This window comes from Mobula hypostoma, chromosome 11, assembly GCF_963921235.1.
Source record: "Mobula hypostoma chromosome 11, sMobHyp1.1, whole genome shotgun sequence".
In the NCBI taxonomy this organism is placed as follows: domain Eukaryota; kingdom Metazoa; phylum Chordata; class Chondrichthyes; order Myliobatiformes; family Myliobatidae; genus Mobula; species Mobula hypostoma.
This window is the reverse complement of record NC_086107.1, coordinates 18764164-18785232: the sequence shown is the minus strand read 5'-3', so window position 1 is coordinate 18785232 and position 21069 is coordinate 18764164. Positions and strand designations below refer to the sequence as shown.

The 21069-nt window shown below is 41.4% G+C and overlaps 1 protein-coding gene across 8 annotated transcripts in view; it reads right to left on the bottom strand.

The window, feature by feature from the left end:
* Positions 1-21069, bottom strand: part of LOC134353612 (protein kinase C-binding protein NELL1-like) — a 1036586-nt gene that overhangs the window by 713520 nt on the left and 301997 nt on the right. For all 8 annotated transcript variants that reach the window (XM_063061731.1, XM_063061736.1, XM_063061735.1 and 5 more), the window contains exon 12: positions 10792-10920. In XM_063061731.1, coding sequence (XP_062917801.1) covers positions 10792-10920 — 129 coding nt within the window. The remainder of the gene's footprint in view (positions 1-10791; positions 10921-21069) is intronic.

The following is a 21069-nucleotide window of genomic DNA, read 5'->3' as shown; positions in this document are numbered from 1 at the left end:
TATTCAACAAAGCAGAAGTGCAGAAGGTGAATGAGAACCTCACAAACTTCTTGTACCAGATGCACTCCATCGTGACCTGAAAGTATCTCATATCCCTTCTTAGTTGCTGGTTATGAATCCACAAACTCTCCACCGTGAAAGTCTCACTGTGGGACTTTCATCAGAAGGACTGTGGTGATTCAAGAAACGTGTTCTTGATTATGGATGTGCAGAAATGCTGCCCTCACCAACCATTTTCATTTGACACACAGGTAAAAAAAAGAAAAAAAACCTGCAGAGTGAATGTATCTAGACAGACAACTTGACGCACAGAATAACCCAGCAAACAATTATTTAACAAAACAATAGAATGATCACTGAATAACTTAAATGCCAAATTATATCAACTGCTTTTCACATCACGAGAGATCAAAAGTTTCATTCATTATGTAAAATTCTTACCTGAAAGCAGTGTTATTTGACTTGGACACAATGGTATTCACTAATCTTGATTGAATGGATACCTTCTGCTCTATAAGGGTATGAGCTTTATACTTACTTTACCATGGTTGGTGAATGGAGTCAAGGTTCAAGTGACCGAATGCAGGTGCTCATTCCAAGCTAATTAAATTAGCAAACTCTGATCCAGGTCTTAAATTGTAACCATGGACATTGTTGAAATAATTGAATATGAATTAAATAAAACAAGTGAGTAGGTTTATAATTACACGACTCAATGAACCACAGTATATATCTTTCAATCGCACTTTCAGATTGTGAAACACAGAACGTGACGGTACCAGAGTGCTAGCCAGCTGCACTTAGATCAATTTTATTTTCATGAGTACCATTACCACATTATGTATTTCATCTCCAGAGCCAAAACCCTTATTTTTCCTATGCCACCGCCCAAGAATGGATATCCAAAATGTTCATGTTCCCTACAAGGTTTCCATGCTATTAGCAAATTAACTGTAATGTGCTGGAGCTGCTCTGAGATGCATCACAAATTCGCTAAATTGATGGGATGTATGGATCACAAATTTTTGTTTAAATGCACGTTCATTAGCCAGAATGAGAATGAGAATCTAAAAAGATGGCTATTTGCTAAATGAACATCTTCATAAATCATCTCAAAAGACAAGTACATTGGTGTGGGACAGAGTTAAACCAAGGCCAAACTACGTAAAGTGGGTTCTCTTCCTACTACTCATTCCAAATCCATTTGGATTCCTTTTCTTGACAACCAACAGATCCAAGGCATCTTTCACCAGCACCAGAATGTTAATTCTAGTCAGTTTTTAAAAAATTGTTTCAAATTCTCAAAGTACCATGATGGAATGTTATCTGAAATACTCTCTGGATTGTACAGGTCCAATACCTTGTGAACCAATTCTAGTCACGCCATTTCAGAAATGCATGATGGCACTGGAAAAGGTTCGGTTGCAAATCAGACATTTTGAGGGATGGAGACATATAATGTAAGAATATAATAGCTATACTGAGATTTTTTTCCATAAGCTACGTAGAAAGATTCTCCTCCTTTACCGTAAGGCCTTATAGAGGGAAATGATGCAGCCATGGTGCAGCAGACTCGATAGGCCAAATGGCCTACTTCTGCTCCAATATATTATGTTCTTATCTTATGGTCTAAAGCTCTACCATTTAAGAAAGCCTCAGACAGGGTGATTGGAAAAGATTTATTACACGTAGCTAAGAGCCAATAATCTTGAGACATCTTGAAGGCGATTGGCAGATCAAGCACAAAATTCTGTAAGTTAAGGGAGGTGTAATTAGGCAGAATCGTTCCTTTTTGTACATAATGAGCTTGATTACTTTCTTCTATGTTTCACTTTTCTAAGATGGAATCACCTACAGAATGGTCGAAGTGTAGTGCTAACTGCACGAAGATAATATTGCAGATCTCCATTCTGTCAGATGGTACCCTGATCTTCTAATTGCCTGTCACTTCAATTCTCTGTCCCACACTGAATCTGATCTCTGACCTCCAACCCTCCTCCAGCAAAGGCCAATATAAACTCAAGGGCCAGCACTTAACCTTCTTTTGAGCATGTTGTAGCCTCGGGACTCGATTTTGAATTCAGCCATTTCAAATTACCTGTCCTTCCTGTCAAAAATACAGGTACAAGTATTTGCAAAGGTATTACTCCAAGTGGCCCATCTTTATTTAAAACCTCTCTCTTTTTATCCAGATTTGTCGACTTTCAGGTAATCTTCAGAGAAAAAAATTGAGAAAATACAGTATAGGAACAAAATATAGCAAAACAAATTATGTTCTAATGAACATCTCCATCATCTCTCCTCTGATCTAATTATTGTGTATTTCATTTGCTCTAATACCCTGAATTATAAGTAATAGGGCTTTAAGCAGCTTTAAGGTATTTCCCTTCTCACTAAGCCTGACAATATTGGCATTGCATTTATTTTGTGGTATCGTTCCAAGAGAATGAACCAAAACGAGTATTTCCTTGGCAGGTGCATATTGACATCATTACCTATGAACAGTTGTTAACCCTGGAATTATATCAAAGTGTCATCTGATAGGGTTAAATGAAGTTGGGCTGGAGACCCATATTCCAAACTTCAGCAGGAACATTACAATCTATCATTAACTATTCCAATATTTGTAATGCCAATGTTTTCTTCCATTGGTAATTCACCAATATCTAAAAGGATATCTCAAACCCAATTTGCATTCATTCATCTGTTGCTCGTGAAGTGAATTTCCACAGCGTGAGTGCTTATTATCCATTAGTTCTTCTACTTTCCTTCCATTACTGCTGATGGTTTCCAATTTAAACCAGATCATATAATATATGATCCACAAACCCTTAATAGCCAGCTGCTGGGCTTCTAACAGATGGCACTTTCCACATAATCATTTGTTAACAATTAGTTTCTTTAACCAATTGAAGCCATTTTTCTTTGTTTCAAATTACAAAATGGGCTGCAAGATCAAAAATGTAGATTAGAGTCTACTCATGGACCTCATGGGGTGACACAGAGCTGTATTGGTTTGCAAATTGCTGTTACAGTATCAGCGACCAGGTTTAACTTCTGCTGCTGTCTGTAAGGAGTTTATATGTTCTCCCCGAGACCACGTGGGTTTCCTCTGGTTTCCTTCCACAGTCCAAAGATGTACGGGTTTGTACGTTAATTGGTCACTTGTGTTTAAATGGGTGGCGCAGGCTCATTGGGCCAGCAGAGCCTGTTATAGTGCTTTATGTAAATCTAAATCTAAACAGCTAAGGCAAATTCTTCACAGGCAACAGCATCCTGTTACTTCCAGCAGACAGAATGGATTGCAGACTCACTGTTTAACCTTTGCTTTAAGGCAATCCTCCCTCCTATTTTCTCCCACTGGAAAGTGCAAGTGGACAAGTGAGCAATTAGGCTTACTCATGTTGCTCCCATACCCTGCCAACACTCGCTGTCCCACTTAGAATACTATGCAGGTGAATGGCGAATTGGCCTTAGTATTAGAAGAAGCTTGAGTGGCTTTTAGGTTCTTATCCAGCCAGACTCCATGCCTTCAGGCCAAGAAAAGAAACAATTGGAAGGTGAAAAAATAGAAGATATTATCATTCAAGAACATTCTTAAAACTAGCAGTTGGGATTTTTATTGCTTTACAGTTTATCAGACACTGCAATTGTTTTTTCCATTATGCATTCAATGCTCACTCTTATAAAGATAAGGAAAAGATTTCCCAATGGCTGCATTCAACAGTATTTACAGTCTCCCCTCTCCTTGCCTGTTCTAGTTCCATCAGCCCGTTACCCTCACACTTCATCCACTGGATCCCCTCACACATCTGGTTCCATCTGCTCTTCATCTCCATCCTCATCGTTCCCATTAATAACTCTTCTTGCTTCTCAGATTCCAGGGTTTTTATGGCCCTGCTTTTCACCCTCCATTTTCTAACTCCATCTTTACCCTTCCCTCTCCCCACATCTGCCGTGTTTTCTTTTTATTTTCCTTGTCTGATTCTGCCCCTCCGCCACCTGCGTCTCCAAACTTCACACCTCATTCCCATCTGGCAACACTGTTCATCATCCCTCACCTTCCCCGTCAATCCACCTATCAAAGTTCAAAGTAAATTTATTATCGAAGTATGCGTGCTACTATATGCTGCCTTGAGGTTAATTTGCTTGCAGGCCTTTACAAGAAAAATGTGTTTACTAGAATTTTACAAAAAATTACAGATAGGCAAAGATCGACAAATGACTAATGTGCAAAAGAAGACAAACTGTGCAAATAAAACCAATACTGAGAGCATCAATTGTAAAGAGCTCTTGCAAGCCTGTAGGTCGTGGAACCAACTCAGAGTAGCACTGCTTGAAGTTATTCAAACCAGTTCAGGAGCCTGATTGTTGTAGGGTGATAAAGATAATGATGCAGGGTATGGAACCAAAGGTTTCCGTATCTCTTGCCTGGTGGTAGGAGCGAGAAGAGGACACGGCCTGGATGTTTGGGGGGGGGGGGCGTTCTTTGATGATGGATGCTACTTTCTTGTGGCAGCATTCCATGTAAATGTACTCAGTGATGGGGCTTACTGATCCCTGTCTCACCACTCCACTTTACGCCTTCTCCACTCTCAATCATTGCCGCCCATGTGGGGTTTACCAACGACTTAACAAGGCCAACAACCCTGATCGTTACCCGATCCCACACATCTAAGACTTTTCAGCACGGTTAGCTGGAAAGTTAACTTTTCCCAAAGTTGATCTAGTTATGGGCTATCAACAGGGGCCTGTGTGCTGGAAGGATATTCCAAAATGTCTGCGATAACCCCGTTTGGCCTCTTTCAGTTTCTGCACATGCCATTTGGACTGAAAAATGCAGCACAGCCTTTTCCAGTGTTTGATGGACTCTAAAGTAAAAGATTTAGCTTTTCCTTTAGTTTTCCTAGATGACATATTTGTCACCAGCACATCCAAATACGAACACGTATCTCATCACACACTTCTTGAGACGCGCAAGTCAACATGGATTGATTATTAACCCTGCTAAATGCCATTTTGGGTTGTCAACCATTGACTTTCTCAGCCATCGTCTCTTCGCAGAAGGTGCTTAACCCCTCCCATCAAAAGTAGCCACTATTATGGATTTCCCACGGCCCCACACTACTAAAACACTACCAAACAACAGGAATTCTGCAGATGCTGGAAATTCAAGCAACATACATCAAAGTTGCTGGTGAACGCAGCAGGCCAAGCAGCATCTATAGGAAGAGGTACAGTCGACATTTCAGGCCGAGACCCTTCGTCAGGCCTGAAACGTCGACTGTACCTCTTCCTATAGATGCTGCTTGGCCTGCTGCGTTCACCAGCAACTTTGATGTATGTTACTAAAACACTACAGGAGTTTTTAGGTATGATGAACTTCTATTACCTCCTCATTCTTCAAGCTGCTCAACTTATGCTCCCCACGTATAGTGCGCTTAAAGGCAATACCCCTAACTAAGTGTTTGACTGGTCAGCAGATATGACCAACACATTTGGTGATACCAAACAATCTCTTTCTAATGAGACCCTACTGGCACACTTGCTCCCCAGTGCACCAATGGCTATTACTACTGCCGCCTCAGACTATGCTGTGGGTGCTATGCACCCAACAATTGGTTGGAGGTGTGTGACAGCCACTCGCCTTCTTCAAATGGCAGCAGCATCCCCTGAAAGGAAGTATAGCACATCTGACCATGAGTTTCTTGGTCTCCAGTTGGCTGTCTGCCATTTTCAATTTTCTAGAGGATCACCATTTCACAGCGTTCATTGACCACAGACCCCTTGTGCACACAATGGCCAAAATATCAAACCCTTTGTCTACTTGGCAGCAATACCCCAGCCTAAATATCTGAGTTCACGACGGACATACAACATATCTAGGGGATAAATAATACCACGGCTGATTGCCTCTCACAGCCAGCTGTTGAGACCGTACACATAGGGCTTGACTATGCTGGCATGGCAGCCGACAAGGTACCGACCCAGAGGTCCAGGCTTACTGAACAGCAGTCACGGGCCTGTGGATGGCTGACATTAAATTCAGGGAAGCTGGATTTCACCCTCCTTGGTAAATTCAATTCCCTTTCACCTATTCCTATCTCCCATCATGGTGTACAGCACCTTTTGGGCGTCTCTCCTATGCAATGTCACAACCAGTGACCCTCATCCCATCGTGCAAACTGTAGACTGACTATTTTCGACTCTCTCAGCCAGGTCAGAAGGCCTTACAGAAACTGGCTGCAGTAAAGGTTGTTCGGGACAGCCTCAGAAAGGACGTGCGTGATTGGACTGCAGGCTGTGTGAAGAGCCAGCAGGCAAAAATTAACCATCATGTTCAGGTGCCGTTGGCTCCTTTTAATGTCCCTGAGCAACAGTTTGATGATATCAAAGTGGACCTTGTTAGTTCTCTCCCCCCAACACCCCACCCGGCCCCCGGTTTCACGCATCTTCATACCATGGTGGTCCGTACCACCTCGTGGTCAGAGGGGTCGTCCCTCTAAGCATCAACAATGGCTGCAGACGAAGCTCGGGAGTTCATCAGCACCTGCGTTGCTCAGCTTGGCACCCCGTCTGATATTTCCTCTGATCGCGGTTCCCTATTCATTTCAGACCTCTGTGCTGCGATAACCCAGAACCTCAGATTAGGTCATCCAGTCCGATGGCCTGTTTGAGCGGTTTCACTGCTCCTTAATGGCTGCTCTGAGGGCCTCCTTGACGGATGAGTGTTAACATTATCATCTCCAGTGGGTCCTGAACCTGCAGTCGTCCACGACTGAGTTGGTATATTGGCAGCCGTTACAAGTGCCATGTGATTTCATTCTCAACGCCACAACCGCCTGGTTAGTCTCTCTGCAGCGTTCCACCATCCTCGGTAAATTTGATTCTTTTCCACCTATCCCTATTTCCCATCATGGTTTACAGCACTTTTGGGCTGTCATTGACCTACATTCAGCTCGTTTGTTTCCGTCCACAATGATGCTCACCAACTTCCCCTAGGCCCCCTTACAGTGGCCTGTTGCATGTTTTGGAATGTGAAGAAAAGACTTTTATCATAGATAAGAGGGGGAAACCTGAATATATTTCGGTAGGTTGCTCTAAACCAGCCCACCAAGATTTGGAGCTTTCCGCTGCCACGCCCCGGCATCAGGCCATGACTGTGAGCGTGTCAATGTACCTCTGGGCGAGCCAGAGGCCCCAGCTGTTCCTCCACCCTTACAGCACATGACCCAAGCCGGGGTGGCTCATCCGACCTGCAGCCAGGCTTACAATGCTGGTTTTAATGAATTCCGGGGGGGGGGGGTGGAGGTGTTGCTGTGTAGGGTCAAGTCAAGTCGGTATGTAGCGGTGTGCTTCAAGGATCTGTACTGGGTCCAATGTAATATATATTAATGATCTAGATGATGGGGTGGTAAATTGGATTAGTAAGTATGCAGATGATACTAACATAGGTGGTGTTGTGGATGATGAGGTAGGTTTTCAAAACTTGCAGAGAGATTTAGGACAGTTAGAAGAGTGGGCTGAAAGATGGCAGATGGAGTTTAATGCTACATTTTGGTAGGACTAATCAAAATAGGACATACATGGTAAATAGTAGGGCATTAAAGAATGCTTTAGAACAGAGGGATCTAGGAATAATGGTGCATAGTTCCCTGAAGATGGAATCACATGTGGATAGGGTGGTGAAGAAAGCTTTTGGTTTGCTGGCCTTTATTAATCAGAACATTGAGTATAGGAGCAGGGATGCAATATTGAATTTGTATAAGGCATTGGTAAGGCCAAATCTGGAGTATTGTGTACAGTTCTGATCACCGAATTATAGGAAGGATGTCAATAAAATTGAGAGAGTACAGAGGAAGTTTACAAAAATGTTGCCTGGGTTTCATCTCCTAAGTTACAGAGAAAGGTTGAACAAGTTAGGTCTTTATTCTTTGGAGCATAGAAGGTTGAGGGGAGACTTGATAGAGGTGTTTAAAATTATGAGGGGGATTGATAGAGTTGACGTGGTTAGACTTTTTCCATTGAGAGTGGGGACGATTCAAACAAGAGGGCATGGGTTGAGAATTAGAGGACAAAAGTTTAGGAGTAACATGAGGGGGAACTTCTTTACTCAGAGAGTGGTAGCTGTGTGGAACGAGCTTCCAGCAGAAATGGTTGAGGCAGGTTCTATGTTGTCATTTAAAGTTAAATTGGATAGATATATGGACAGGAAAGGAATGGAAGGTTATGGGCTGAGTGCAGGTCGGTGGCAATAGGATAGGGTAAGAGTTCGGCACGGGCTAGAAGGGCCGAGATGGCCTGTTTCCCTGCTGTAATTGTTATATGGTTATAAGTCAAGTCGTAACATAACGTAACTGAAATGTACATAATTCACAACCACCAATATTGAGTTGGGGCTTCACTCTAAGAGGGTGGTCTGACATGATGATGTAATTACAGAAAGTTTTTTAGCGCGCTCTTATGTGTAGGCTTTGGAGTTCAATAACATGTGTTACAGATTTCATTAAACATAAAGGCACATTTCGTTTCATTTGTGAAAACCTACTGAGTCATTGGAGCAAAATTTGTAGAGGTTGGAAATCCAAGTGCTAGAATTGTTCAGCATCAATGAGAATAAATATCAACGATGTTCCTCTCCCTAGAATTTCATCCCTGAGTAGTTATAATATATCTGAAGTAGTGTAGAATCAGTGAATTGTTTTCTCCCCCCATAGTTCATCTCACTTATATCAATGAATTTCAAGGCAACAGTTTGTTCGGCTATAAACAAACAAGATGTCTGGACTGAATTATAAAGGAGAATCAATAACATTGCATTATTCCTCCAGTTTTCGAATGACCATGCTGAGTACTGTATATAATATTGAAACTGTTATATAGAAGTCAGCTGCGAAGTTCTAAATGCCAGCAATTAAATTCCTGACTCTCCTTCCCCAAACCATGTGAAGCTTCCCTAGGACACATTCATAATATTTCATTATGGAGGCCAGGAAGTTTTTTTTTAATTGAGACACTGCACAGAATAGGCCCTTCCGGCTGCTTAGAGCCGTGCCACCCAGTGGTCCCCCGATTTAATCCCGGCCTAATCACAGGACAATTTACAGAGACCAATTAACTACTGACCGGTACATCTTTGGACTATGGAGGGAAACCAGAGCACCCACAGGAAACCCAGGAGAAGATGCTAACTCCTTACAGACAATAGTGGGAATTGAACCCCGGTCACCTGTACCATAAAGCATTGTGCTAAACACTACGCTACCGTGCTGCCCTAAGAAAGATGCACTCAATTGGTTAACTGTTATGACGTAAAGATTTATAGATTAGCTTAATTTGATACACGTACATTGAAACATCAAAACACACAGCTGAATGTGCCATTTTGCATTAATGACAAACACGGTCCAATATGCTGTGCATAGCCCGCAAGTATCACCATGTTTCTGGTGTGAAAGTACCATGCCCACAAGTTACTAACTCTAACCCACGTCTCTGGAATGAGGAAGGAAACTGGAAGACTCCGAGGAGACCCACACTGTAGAAGTCGGACTGGTCAAAATAGAGCAGTGTTCTGAGAATTATTCTTTCATTATCTTTTTGTTATCAGATCCACACAAATATCCCAGTTACATTTCCCGAAACACTCTTCATTATTGCATCAGAAATGTTGCTTTTTGGTTATGTGCCTTTCACTGTGAATTAAATTATCTTTTAAAAAATCTTTTGAATAAGCACTCATCTTACACCAGCTTTTTATTAATACTGTGATGAAATACTTTCAGAACATTATAGACTACCTGAGAATAACTCGGTACTCAGTAAGCATGCCTCAACTCACACAATTATATCCAAGATGAAATTTTTAAACGTTGCACATTTTATTCCAACCATTACTTATTGTTTGTTAACTGCAACATTATTGCTCCAGCTTACTTCTCAATACTGTGTAGTAGCTGATAGTATGAGTATACAGAAAGAGAGAATGAACAGCAGAACTAGAAGAACTAGAACTAGAGAACTAGAGATCAAGATCAATCAAAGAACTAGAGCTTGCTTCTGGAGAAACAAAGTACAATTTTCCAAAATAGCAATTTCTACCTGAAATAGGCAATCAATTTGCAAAGTAGCAAAACTTCTTATTTAATTCCTCTCATTCAGAACTCATTTTGTCTTGTGCCAAAACCATTGACAGATGAAAATTTCCAGTGCAGTTTCCGAATTTCAATAGCTAAAGCACGATAATTCAATCGATGTTACAATATTTCAAATGTGCTGCTAATTTTTTGTATTAATCTGGTTTAATTACTGACCACAAAATACATAGAAATCACGTTGCTGACTTTACATTGCTTATCCATTCTATAGAGTCCTGGTTAACCAATAAACAACAGTAAAAGATCACATAACATGTTACAACAGTAGGTTGTACTCAAGAAGAAGGCTTGTCACTACTTTCTTGAAGACAGCCAGGGTGAAGTAATAAACGGGACTGATAACCATATCCAACAATGAATGAAAAAGACCTCAGACCATGAACAAACTGACAAATCTTCAAGCCACTAACTTAACACCACTTCTTGAAAGGACTACCATCATGTTGACATCCATTCAAACTACTCCATCAGTCGTTCACCAAGACAATTCTGCCTTTCTCACAACCGAGTTTGACAACACAAACAGTTGCAGAACTCAGAGCTGCCTGAAGCCATGGCCAAACCGCTCTGCATTCTTGTCCACAATTATAGGCTTGAAAACACCAAAAAGGTCCAAAAAAGAAACACCTCCCACCTTCACAATTCGCAGTGTCGCCCTGTATGGGTGCAAAACCACTTTTGCACATGCAGACCGCTTTCGTGTTCAGATTCCAGCATTTTGAGTTTTCACCACATTCATGTCCTTCCGCACAGAAATCATGGCCTGTAAAATAAGGACCTGGTTAACCACAAGAGGGTCAGTGCATAAAAATAGGCAAATCATTTACACAAATGGTAATGCTTCTCTGAACTCTGAACCAAGAAAGGCTTTTTACATTAAATTTTTACAGCATGGTTAACAAAATGTTTTCCAAAAAATGCCTTTACAATTAGTACTTTTTCAGTGAGCTGACAGATCGCAACATAACAAGAATAGGAATATGAGAATATAATATAAAAAACACCACATCTTATTCACAAACTTGCAATTTTACAGTCATTAATTTGGATGTTCAAGGAGGAGAGTGGTCATCGCTTAATGTTCATTCTTAGAAGCTGAAATTACTTTTTGAACCCCATCAATGGATTATACAAAAGCCCTTAATGTTATATTAAGTTTCACCTCAAAAGAAGCTTTTTATATTGAAACATTCCCTCTGTTGTTTGACAGATTAAGTTATTAGTTCATATCATGAATTCCATTACTGAAATTGCCTGGATAATTCAGGAGATGAACATTGCAGATAACTTACAAGAAGGTTTAAAGCAAGAATAAGGAGCATATTTTCCTGTAAAGCTTTGATATCCCCCTTGCTGCATATACATTATTTTGATTACTTGATAAAAAAAATACTGGTCGCTCCATATAAAAAGAATGGAAAAAGATAAAGAAAGCTTAGTATTACTGGTCACATATGCATTGAAATATTTGTATATTTGAATCAAATCAGTGAGGATTGTTCTGGGGCTGCCCACAAGTGATATCATGTTTTAATGCCAACTTAGCATGCCCACAGCTCACTAATCCTAGCCCATATGTCTTTGTATTGTGAGAGGAAACTAGAGAACCTGGAGGAAACCCACACAGTCTTGGGGAGAACGTACAAGCTCCTTATAGAGAGTAGCAGGAATTGAACCCCAACCAGCGATTGCTGTAAAGCAATTGCGAAGATGGAGAAGAAGTTCACCAGGACATTGCCTGCATTAGAGAGAATGTGCTATCAAGGAGAGGTTGGAAAAACTAGGTTTGTTTTCTCTGGAATGACAGAGGCTGAGGAGAGGCCTGACAGAGCTTGTAAAATTATGAGAGATAGAGATAAAACAGCTGGTTTGTATTTCCAGGGTTGAAATGCTTAATACTAGGTCAGTGAGAACATTCAAAGAAGGAGGCAGGGCAAGTTTGTTTTTATCACATAAGAAGTGGAAGGTGCCTGGAATGTATTGCCAGTGGTGGTGGTGGCAGATATGATAGAGTTGCTTAAAACCATCCTGAATAGGCATATGAATAGGTATAGAAGGGACCATATATAGGAAGAAGGGATTAGAATCATTAGCTTAATTTATATAAATAGTATATTGTATATTATTATATACAGTACTGTGGACAGATCGTGTGTGTGTGTGTGTCTGTGTGTATGTGCATGCATATATATAAATGTATAGTGCCTAAGATTTTTGCGTATTTGTCAACATGGAGCAGAGAGCGAGTTTGTAAATCTGGAGGGAGCAAATTAATATTGGAAATGGTGAGGGTAGAGCACGGCAGGAGGGGCGTGGGACAAGTAGCAGAGAAGAAGTGACAGGAACGGAGGGCGGGGGGAGAAAAGTATAGGGGAGATGATAGAGGGTTTTTTTAAAACACAGTGAGTAGAGAGAGCGTGGAACACCCTGCCAGGCATGATAGTAGAGGCACAAACAATAGGGTCATTTAAGAAACTCTTAGGTTGGCACATGGATGATAGGAAAATAGAGAGTAATATAGGATGGAGAGATTAGATTGCTGTATAAGTAGGTTAAAAGGTCGGCACAACGTCGTTGGCTAAAAGGCCTGTACTGTAGTGTTCTATATTATATCATGGGCTGAAGGGCCAGTTCCTATGCAATGCTGTGCCATGTTCTCAGAGAAGGAAGCCTAATGATTGTGATTTACTACTAATGGAAATAGTTTGGAGACTTTAAAGCCCACACAAATATGTTAGCAAAATTAAATGACATCTATCTATATAAATTTGTTTTGCAGAATATCGGACAAGCAAACTAAAATACAATACGCCTAAATCTTCAAAGGTGTTTGATTTATCCCTCTCTTGCTGATTGTTTTTATACATTCATCAGTTGCTTAGTTTATTAAATCTCTGGGAAATAGAAACTCTGGAGAAATTAAACACTGTATTTTGCAAAACGGCCATTCATGATGATTCCTGAAGAGGCTAATTATTCCCAGTGGCAGCTGATGGTGTGTGATGCAAACAACGAGAATGAGATTATCTGATTAGACTGCATTTCCTAATGGAGAAGCAACGGGACCCTAATTACTACTGGCAAGTATTTCCCTGTTGCTGGTATATTGAAGGAGGAGGAATAATTTTTCTAAAATTCAATGACAAAACATTCGTGAAAGCAATAGTGGACAGAAGTGGGGCTCATATTAACAGGTTCTTAACGGTGCAGAGTCATTGGTATTTCAATAACATGTCTTGCCTTGAGGAAGACATTTCAATCATTCTTGCGAGGCCTAACAAAATAGTGAACTGGCTATCAGTGGTTACTGATTCAGTTATTTATTTTATCCCGAGACAGATAACCTGAAAATAAATGCATTTTCACTGTTAAAATTGTATCCTCACTACAGTTAATCCAGACGAAGATGAAGCGGTTTTGCGGGGGTTAAAATATAAACGGCTACAGGCCATCCCCAGGTTACGAATGAATTCCATTTTTACAGTTGGCCATAAGCCAATTCTGCCTATGTTGAAAAGGCACAAATGTACTCAGTATGATCAACATAGCTCCAAGGTACTGTATTAAATGGAGTTGATGACGGCCAATTAACATGCATATTTATTATCTTCCCATGCCTAGTTACAATGGAATAGAATCACGATGTCTTACACTCAATGATAGGTTTCGATTGGTTTGGCATAACAGTGGACAGCACATTGTTTAATAAAGAACGGTTGCACAAGTATTGATAGAAGTGATTGCTCGCCAATGTCTGAAGCAACTCTTTTAAGTAGCTTCCTGTGGTGAAACTGGCAGCGTGTGTTCCTGACAAACAATGGTATCTGATGACTGTGGGAAACAGATTTTTTTCCCTCTAAGACTGGTTCTTATTTGAATTTAACAATGGGAATTTGTTTGTATATACAGAGTGACATAAATTCATCATAAGTAGTTGTGTGTAACCTAGGGACGGTCAGTATCAGCACCAAAACACCCTGAGAACTGAGGAAAAACATCTCATTCGTGTCTCAAGAAGGCTTTAAGTATTAAGTACAGCATTACAGAGATATTATTCTTTGAACGTAATTACAATGTTACTGTTGATTATAAAACTATTTTAACTTTTAGCATTTATTATGACAACAGTAGCATATACTAAATGGAAAAGAGATCTCAGAAAATAATTACTTAACATCCTAAAAGAAACAAGAAAGTTGATTAAATTCTAAAAATTACAGACAAATCCACAAATCTAGAAGAAAAGAATACAGAAGTTGGAAATATTACTAATTTAAATTTTCTTCCTTTGAGACTGAGGATAATTTCCTTCCACTCCAGTGATGCGTTGTGAGAAGGCTGACGATACTCATGCAGGACCTGCAGATTCTGCCACAGATGGGGCAGGTGGGTTTTGTTGCTTTGGTTATGCTGATTATAAATTCCCTCTGTATGCCCCCAGTGAAGACAGACAAGGATCTCAGAGCTGCCCTGGATGCTCTTCTCAGTCCCAGACATCCCTCCTTGTACAAACTCATTTCAGGGAGGTAGCAGCCCTGCCCCCACGCAACCCCATATCCCTCCCCTCCCCCCGTCGACCTCCAAGGGTGTATGTAGTACTTTGTTTAGTGATTTTGTCTAATCTGTAAACCAAGTTGGGTATATGCAGCAAATGTTACATTAAAATATGTACTTATATTATCATGTTTATTCTATTACAATCTTAAGCAAGTCTACAGGGAGTTTGGCCTCATCATGTAGGACATCAATAGCGTAGCTCCTTGGCAGCTAGCCAGCTAGTTTAAATCAGGGGTCCCCAACCTTCTTTGCCCCGCGGACCGGTTTAATATTGATAATATTGCGGACCGGCCGACTGAGGGGTGGGGGGGGGTGCGGTTCGGTGTTAAACGCAACCGGAATATAGGTGATAAGTCAACTATAAGTCACTTCTAAGTGGCTAATACAGTCAATTTTGTTTCTAAAGGGGTTTATCTAATGAATTTAATATTAAACACACAGCGCATATTTTCCTCGCATGAATGTAGTGATATGTCAATTATAACAGTGGTCCCAAACCTCCGGGCCATAAAGAATGCAGCGGTACAGCGGTAGCCAGAATGCACCCGGCATATCTTTAAGAAAAAAGCCGAAATAAACAAGCTAATTGATTAGGTGCCGCCTGGCATGTAAATGTCAGCCCAGATCAGAGACAACGCAATCGGCAATCGCCTCTGGTCTGGGCTGACATTTACGTGCCGGGAGGCACCTAATTAATTAGCTTGTTTATTTCAGCTATTTTTTTAAAGATGTGCTGGGTGTGTCCCGGCCACCGCTGTATTCTTCGCGGCCCAGAGGTTGGGGACCACTGAATTATAAGTCACTTAGAAGTCAATAGCATCATAACATTTTAAGTAACGTTTGGATATTAAACACACAGCGCATATTTTCCTCATATGAACATACAAAATCATTGCAACACACCAATGTCGTTGAACCAGTGGGAGCCCTGGGCTTATTTTCCTGCAGCAACACGGTCCTATCGAGGGGTGACGGGAGACAGCGATACTCAAAGGGGGTTCCTTATGTCCAGTCTATTCCGCTATTTAGTTTTCGTTGTATTCATTGCAGAAAACTCCACTTCGCAGAAATATGTTGGAAATGGAAGCAACGTTTTCAGTGCTTTCGTGGCTATCTCAGGATATTTAGCCTTGACTTTGATCCAGAATGCCGGCAGAGATGTTATGTCAAACATACTTTTCAGCCCACCATCATTTGCAAGCTCGAGGAGTTGATCTTTTTCCCACGCTGACAGGGATGATTCACCGGGGACATTCACAAATGGGTCACTGACCCATTCCTTTGCATGTCTTGGGTCACTGATGACCTCGTGTACGTTAAAATTCAACAGTGTGTGACAGGGAATGAGGAAAGGTGCAGCTGACTCATATCGTTTCATATTGCTAAATCATATTGTTTCCTCGCGGCCCGGTGGTTGGGGACCACACTTAGCACGAAGAGAGACCAATCAGGAACCTCCCTCTCCCTCTCCCTCTCCATCTCCCTCTCAAAAAACCTATTTCCGGGATATTGTATATAATTTCCGGGCGTCAGGGAGCCACTATCAATATGCGGGAGACTCCCAGAACTTCCGGGAGAGGTGGGATGTCTGCAGTCCTCTGCAGTCACATGCCAGTAAAGATGTTACATTCTTTTCCGAGTAAGCTTTGAAAGCAATCTTGAAAACTTTTCTGTTCTCTAGAAATGTCCAGCCATGGCAGAGCTTGAAGCAGAATGCCCATTTCAGAGGTCTTGTGTCAAACATATAAAAAGGAAATGTGGCCCGCCCATTGGAACCGGTTGAGCACATCTCCAGATTTGATCAAGAATATTAGCCTGAGAGAATGCCAATGTTGTCTCTGAGAGTTCCTGACATTCTCTCCTCTTTCTAGTTAATGTAACCGACTCTATGAATTTCTTCTCCAACCACTTTTAGAACTTCAGCACAGAATCCATCTATTCCAGAGGCTTGTTTGTTTATCAGCTCGTAAATGGCCTCTTAACAGACAGTGGTAGCAACAAGACTGCAACCATATTATCAAATGGAGTCCAGGGCACTAACTTTGGGGAAAGAGCTTTGGGAGAAAAGTTCTTCTAAGTCAAGGATTCCCAACCTTTCTTATGCCACAGACTAACACCATTAAGCAAGGGGTCCATGGCAACCTGTTCTAGATGCTTCTTCAACAAGTTCTCCTCTATGCTTGCCTTGTAGCAAGTTGGGACCTTGGAAATTTGGACCACAAGCAGTCTTAAGAGCACTATGCCATTCACATAGACCAAACTAGACATTTTCCTAAACAGTCCTTGAACTGCTGCAGTTTGGATGTTGTGTCTCTATTATAAACAAAGGATTCAGAAGCACTGCTTACCCATGACTGAATCAATAGCAGAGAAATTAATAGATCAAAACAAAATATTAGCAAAATATTAAAGTTGTGGAATTTAAGGTCACATGGGGCAACTAAAGTAAACCATGCAGATTATGAAAGAGAAGAAAAAAAGATAAAGAGACAAAGAATTACACTTAATTTAAAACCTCAGTAAATACCTGTTGGGCCCAGTGACTGGGTTTTGTGCTTTAGATTCTGTGTAGAGCTGCATAAATACAATGCACAGAAGTGCCAGTGTTTTATTTCATATCAAACAATTCCATGGAAACCAATTGGATTTAGTTAAGAGATTACATACTGCAAAGAAATATCGAGATGCAGCAATAAATTCTTTGCAACTGAAAGCATCTGATTTGCTGTATAAAGCTCCTAACTGTCAATGGACCAAAATATACAGTCAGAAAACTTGCACAGATAGAAATAAATAAAATGTCCCAAAGTTGGCTCCTTGGAATTCCACTCAAATTCAGCTGTATTATTCATAACCAAAAAGCCAAAGAAAGCTATATTTTGAGAATCAGAGATTGATCCAATGGGGCAAATCAGATATTCAGGCACCTAGGTCATCATCAATTGATGGAAAATTTTATGTACTGTATTCAAGATTGTTTAATGCCATTTTCAGCACACAAGTGTAAAAGAGAATGAAATAATTGTTACTCCACCTCCAATGGAACTCAGAAATAACACAATAAGATTAAAAAACACAATAATAATAAAGTACAATAAGTATAAATACATAAGATAGTTTACAACACAGATTAATTGCATTTTCATAAAGTGACATTAGACAGAGGAGTGTCTGTATATAAGGTGACTGACAGGAAATAATAAAGTCGTGTGCTTGGGGATATGAAGGGGCAGGTTAGTGGGTGGAGGTGTTGATCAGCCTTACTGCTTGGGGAAAGTTACTGTTTTTGAGTCCGGTGGTCCTGTCATGGATACTAGTAACCTCCTCCCTGATAGGATTGGGACAAACTGTCCATAAACAGGGTTGGTGGGGTCCTTCATGGTGTGACTGGCGTTTTTCCAGCACCTTTCTGTATATACTATATGGTGGGTCAGCTGGTGCTGATGATGCATTGGGTAGCTTTGCCTACCCCTTGTGAAGGCCTCCTGTCCACCACAGTGCCGTTTCCATATCATGCAGCTTGCTTGTGGGAATTCTTTACTGTGCTTCTGTAGAAGGACAGGAGTATGGGTGTGCACAGTCTACCTTTCTTCTGCCTCCTCAGAAAGTCGAGGCATTAGTGAGCTTTCCTGATTGTGCAGAATGTGTTTTGCGACCATGTGAGTTTATATGAGATGTGCACTCCCAAGAATTTGAATCTGCTTGTAGTTTCCACAGCTGTGCGGCTGATGCAAAGCGGGGTGTGATTAGTACAAGCTCTTCTAAAATTGATAACCATCTCCTTTGACTTGTTGACATTGAGGAAGAGGTTATTTGCCTCAATGTCCTGAACTTCACATTTTTGATATGTGCTTCTTCAGTAAAAGACACCCACTTGGCAGTACTAATTCGCAAAACTGTTAAGCACTTCTATGGAATGTACATAGCCAGCTATATAGTGAAGATAGAGCAATACAATACAGGATCAGACTCTTGGCCCAACGTTTCTGCACCAAGTATGATAGAAATCTAGCCAATCCCACCTGGCGAGACATGGCCAGTATCCCTGTATTCACTGCCTCTTCACGTGCCTGTCCAAATACCGCTCAAACATTGGTATACCATCATATTCTACCACTTGATCCATTACTTCCTGTGTAAATGAACTTACCTCATAAATCTCCTTTAAATGCTTTTCTCTCACCTTAAACCCACATTTCTTACTATATGTCATTTCCACCCTGGGAAAAGAAATTGAATATCTACACTCTGTCTGCCTCTCAATTTATACCATACGACCATAAAACAGAGGAGGAAAATTAGGCCATTTGACTCATTGAGTCTGCTCTGCTATTCCAACATGGCTAATTTACTTATCCTCTCAACCCCACTCTCCTGCCTTCCACTTCGTAACCTTTGAGGTCCTTACTAATCAGGAACCTATCAATCACCACTTTAAATATACACAACGACTTGGCCTCACAGCTGTCTATGGCAATGACTTCCATGGATTCAGCTCCAATTTAATATACTTTTAACTGGTATATTACATTCACTTTCCTCAGAGTTGGTTGCCCCGTAAAAAATAACTCAACTTTGTCCAACCTCTCCTCATTGACAATATTCTAATCTTGGCAACATCTTGATAAAACCAAATTGAAATTCCCATTTTGACCTTAATGCTGATTAACTTTGGTTTCACATTTAACTGGTGTGAGTAAGATGGGTTCATTCAGGTAAGATGAGAACTGTGAAATTTGTGATGAATGGTGATGGACAATAAAAAAGTTAACAGGAGGAAGTTCCAAGAATATCCTCATTCTCACAACAGCAAGGACATGAATATAAGGGTTAAAGATAGAAGCATCCACGACCACATTCAGTCAGAAACTCTGAATTAGTTGATCCTTCCTGGCTTCCTCCTACGATGGCCACCATCACAGAAGCGCATCTCCAGCCAATTTACATCACTCCATTTTGTTTTTCAGTCAAAATGGTGCCAAGCTGCAGTCTCCATCGAGATTGTGACTCAGACTTAGTTGTATTTTGAGCTTGTAGGGATGGTTTTCACGACAGAGAGGGGAGCTATAAGTCAGTTTTGGGTTCCGGACACTGATGTGGGAGAATTAGAGAGATCAGATTAGGGTTTGGAGCCAGTGATGTGGAAGAAACAGAGGTCAGGCCTCTGCTGCATGCTTAAAGTCCAGCTGTGTGGATGGATGATGAGGACATCCAGTCTATATATTTATTTTATATAGGGATAAAGTATTCCTTTAAAGGCACCTATTCCTTCAAGGCACATCGCCACCAATCTACCGATTTAACCCCAGCCTAATCATGGGTATGTTAACCTACTAACTGATATATCTTTGGACTATAGGAGGAAACCAGAGCATCTGGAGGAAATCTATGCAATCATGGGGAGGACTTACAGGCTCCTATACAGACGACGACAGAATGGAACTCCAAACTCTGACGCCCTGAGCTGTAATAGTGTCATGCCAACCACGAGGCTACTGTGGCACACGGGCCTCTGCTCCATGCTCGAAGGCCAGCCACGTGGACTGGTCACAAAGGAGGTCCGGATTCTCCCGCTCTGCCCTGCACTCGTGGGGCAGTGATATGGAGGGTAATGAGAGGTATCCATGGATGTTGGACTGTCCCAGGTTGGTGGGTCCTTGGATTGGATGTCCGTGCGAGCAGAAGGCACAAGGAGGCATGGGGGCTGGTGAGTTGGCACGCTTGGAGTTTGGAGTCCTGTCATCAGCTGGTCCAGCGGTCAATGCCAATTATCGAGGCCTGGGGGGTGGGGAGTGGGGTCGATCAAAAATCTGGAAGTTGAAGCCCGATGGCTGAATGTTGGAGATAGGAGGCCAGAACTTGTTCTGGAATTGGAGGGCTATCCATGTGTGTGGGTAAGTGGGTGAGAGGAAAGCAGCTTATTTTCTCCTGCATTCACCAGTATTTTTTGTGTGTGTTGCTTGAATTTCCAGCGTCTGCAGATTTCCTTGTGTTTGCGTTATTTTGCTGTTATTGTTTTATTGCTTGTTGTGTTCTGTGTTGCTCTGCAAGTAATGTGGGCAAGCTAACTAGGCAGCAGAACATGTGGTGACATCTTGTACTGTGAAGGGTTAGTTTACTTGCCGGTCAAAAGCCTCTTCCACCTCATCGGTTGTAGATTGGCCTGTTTGAAGGATGCAGCAGCTCTTTCTTATTGGTTGCCTTGTATGCTACAGCACCAGTGTCTGGTTCCAGGGGCCTCAGGGGTATGTGAATAGCATGTGCGAGAGATTTGCTGGCTTTTCCTTTGTCTCCAGGGGTCCACCTTCACACAGAGGTTGCAACCAGTGCTGAGGAACCACTGGGAAAGTGTGCT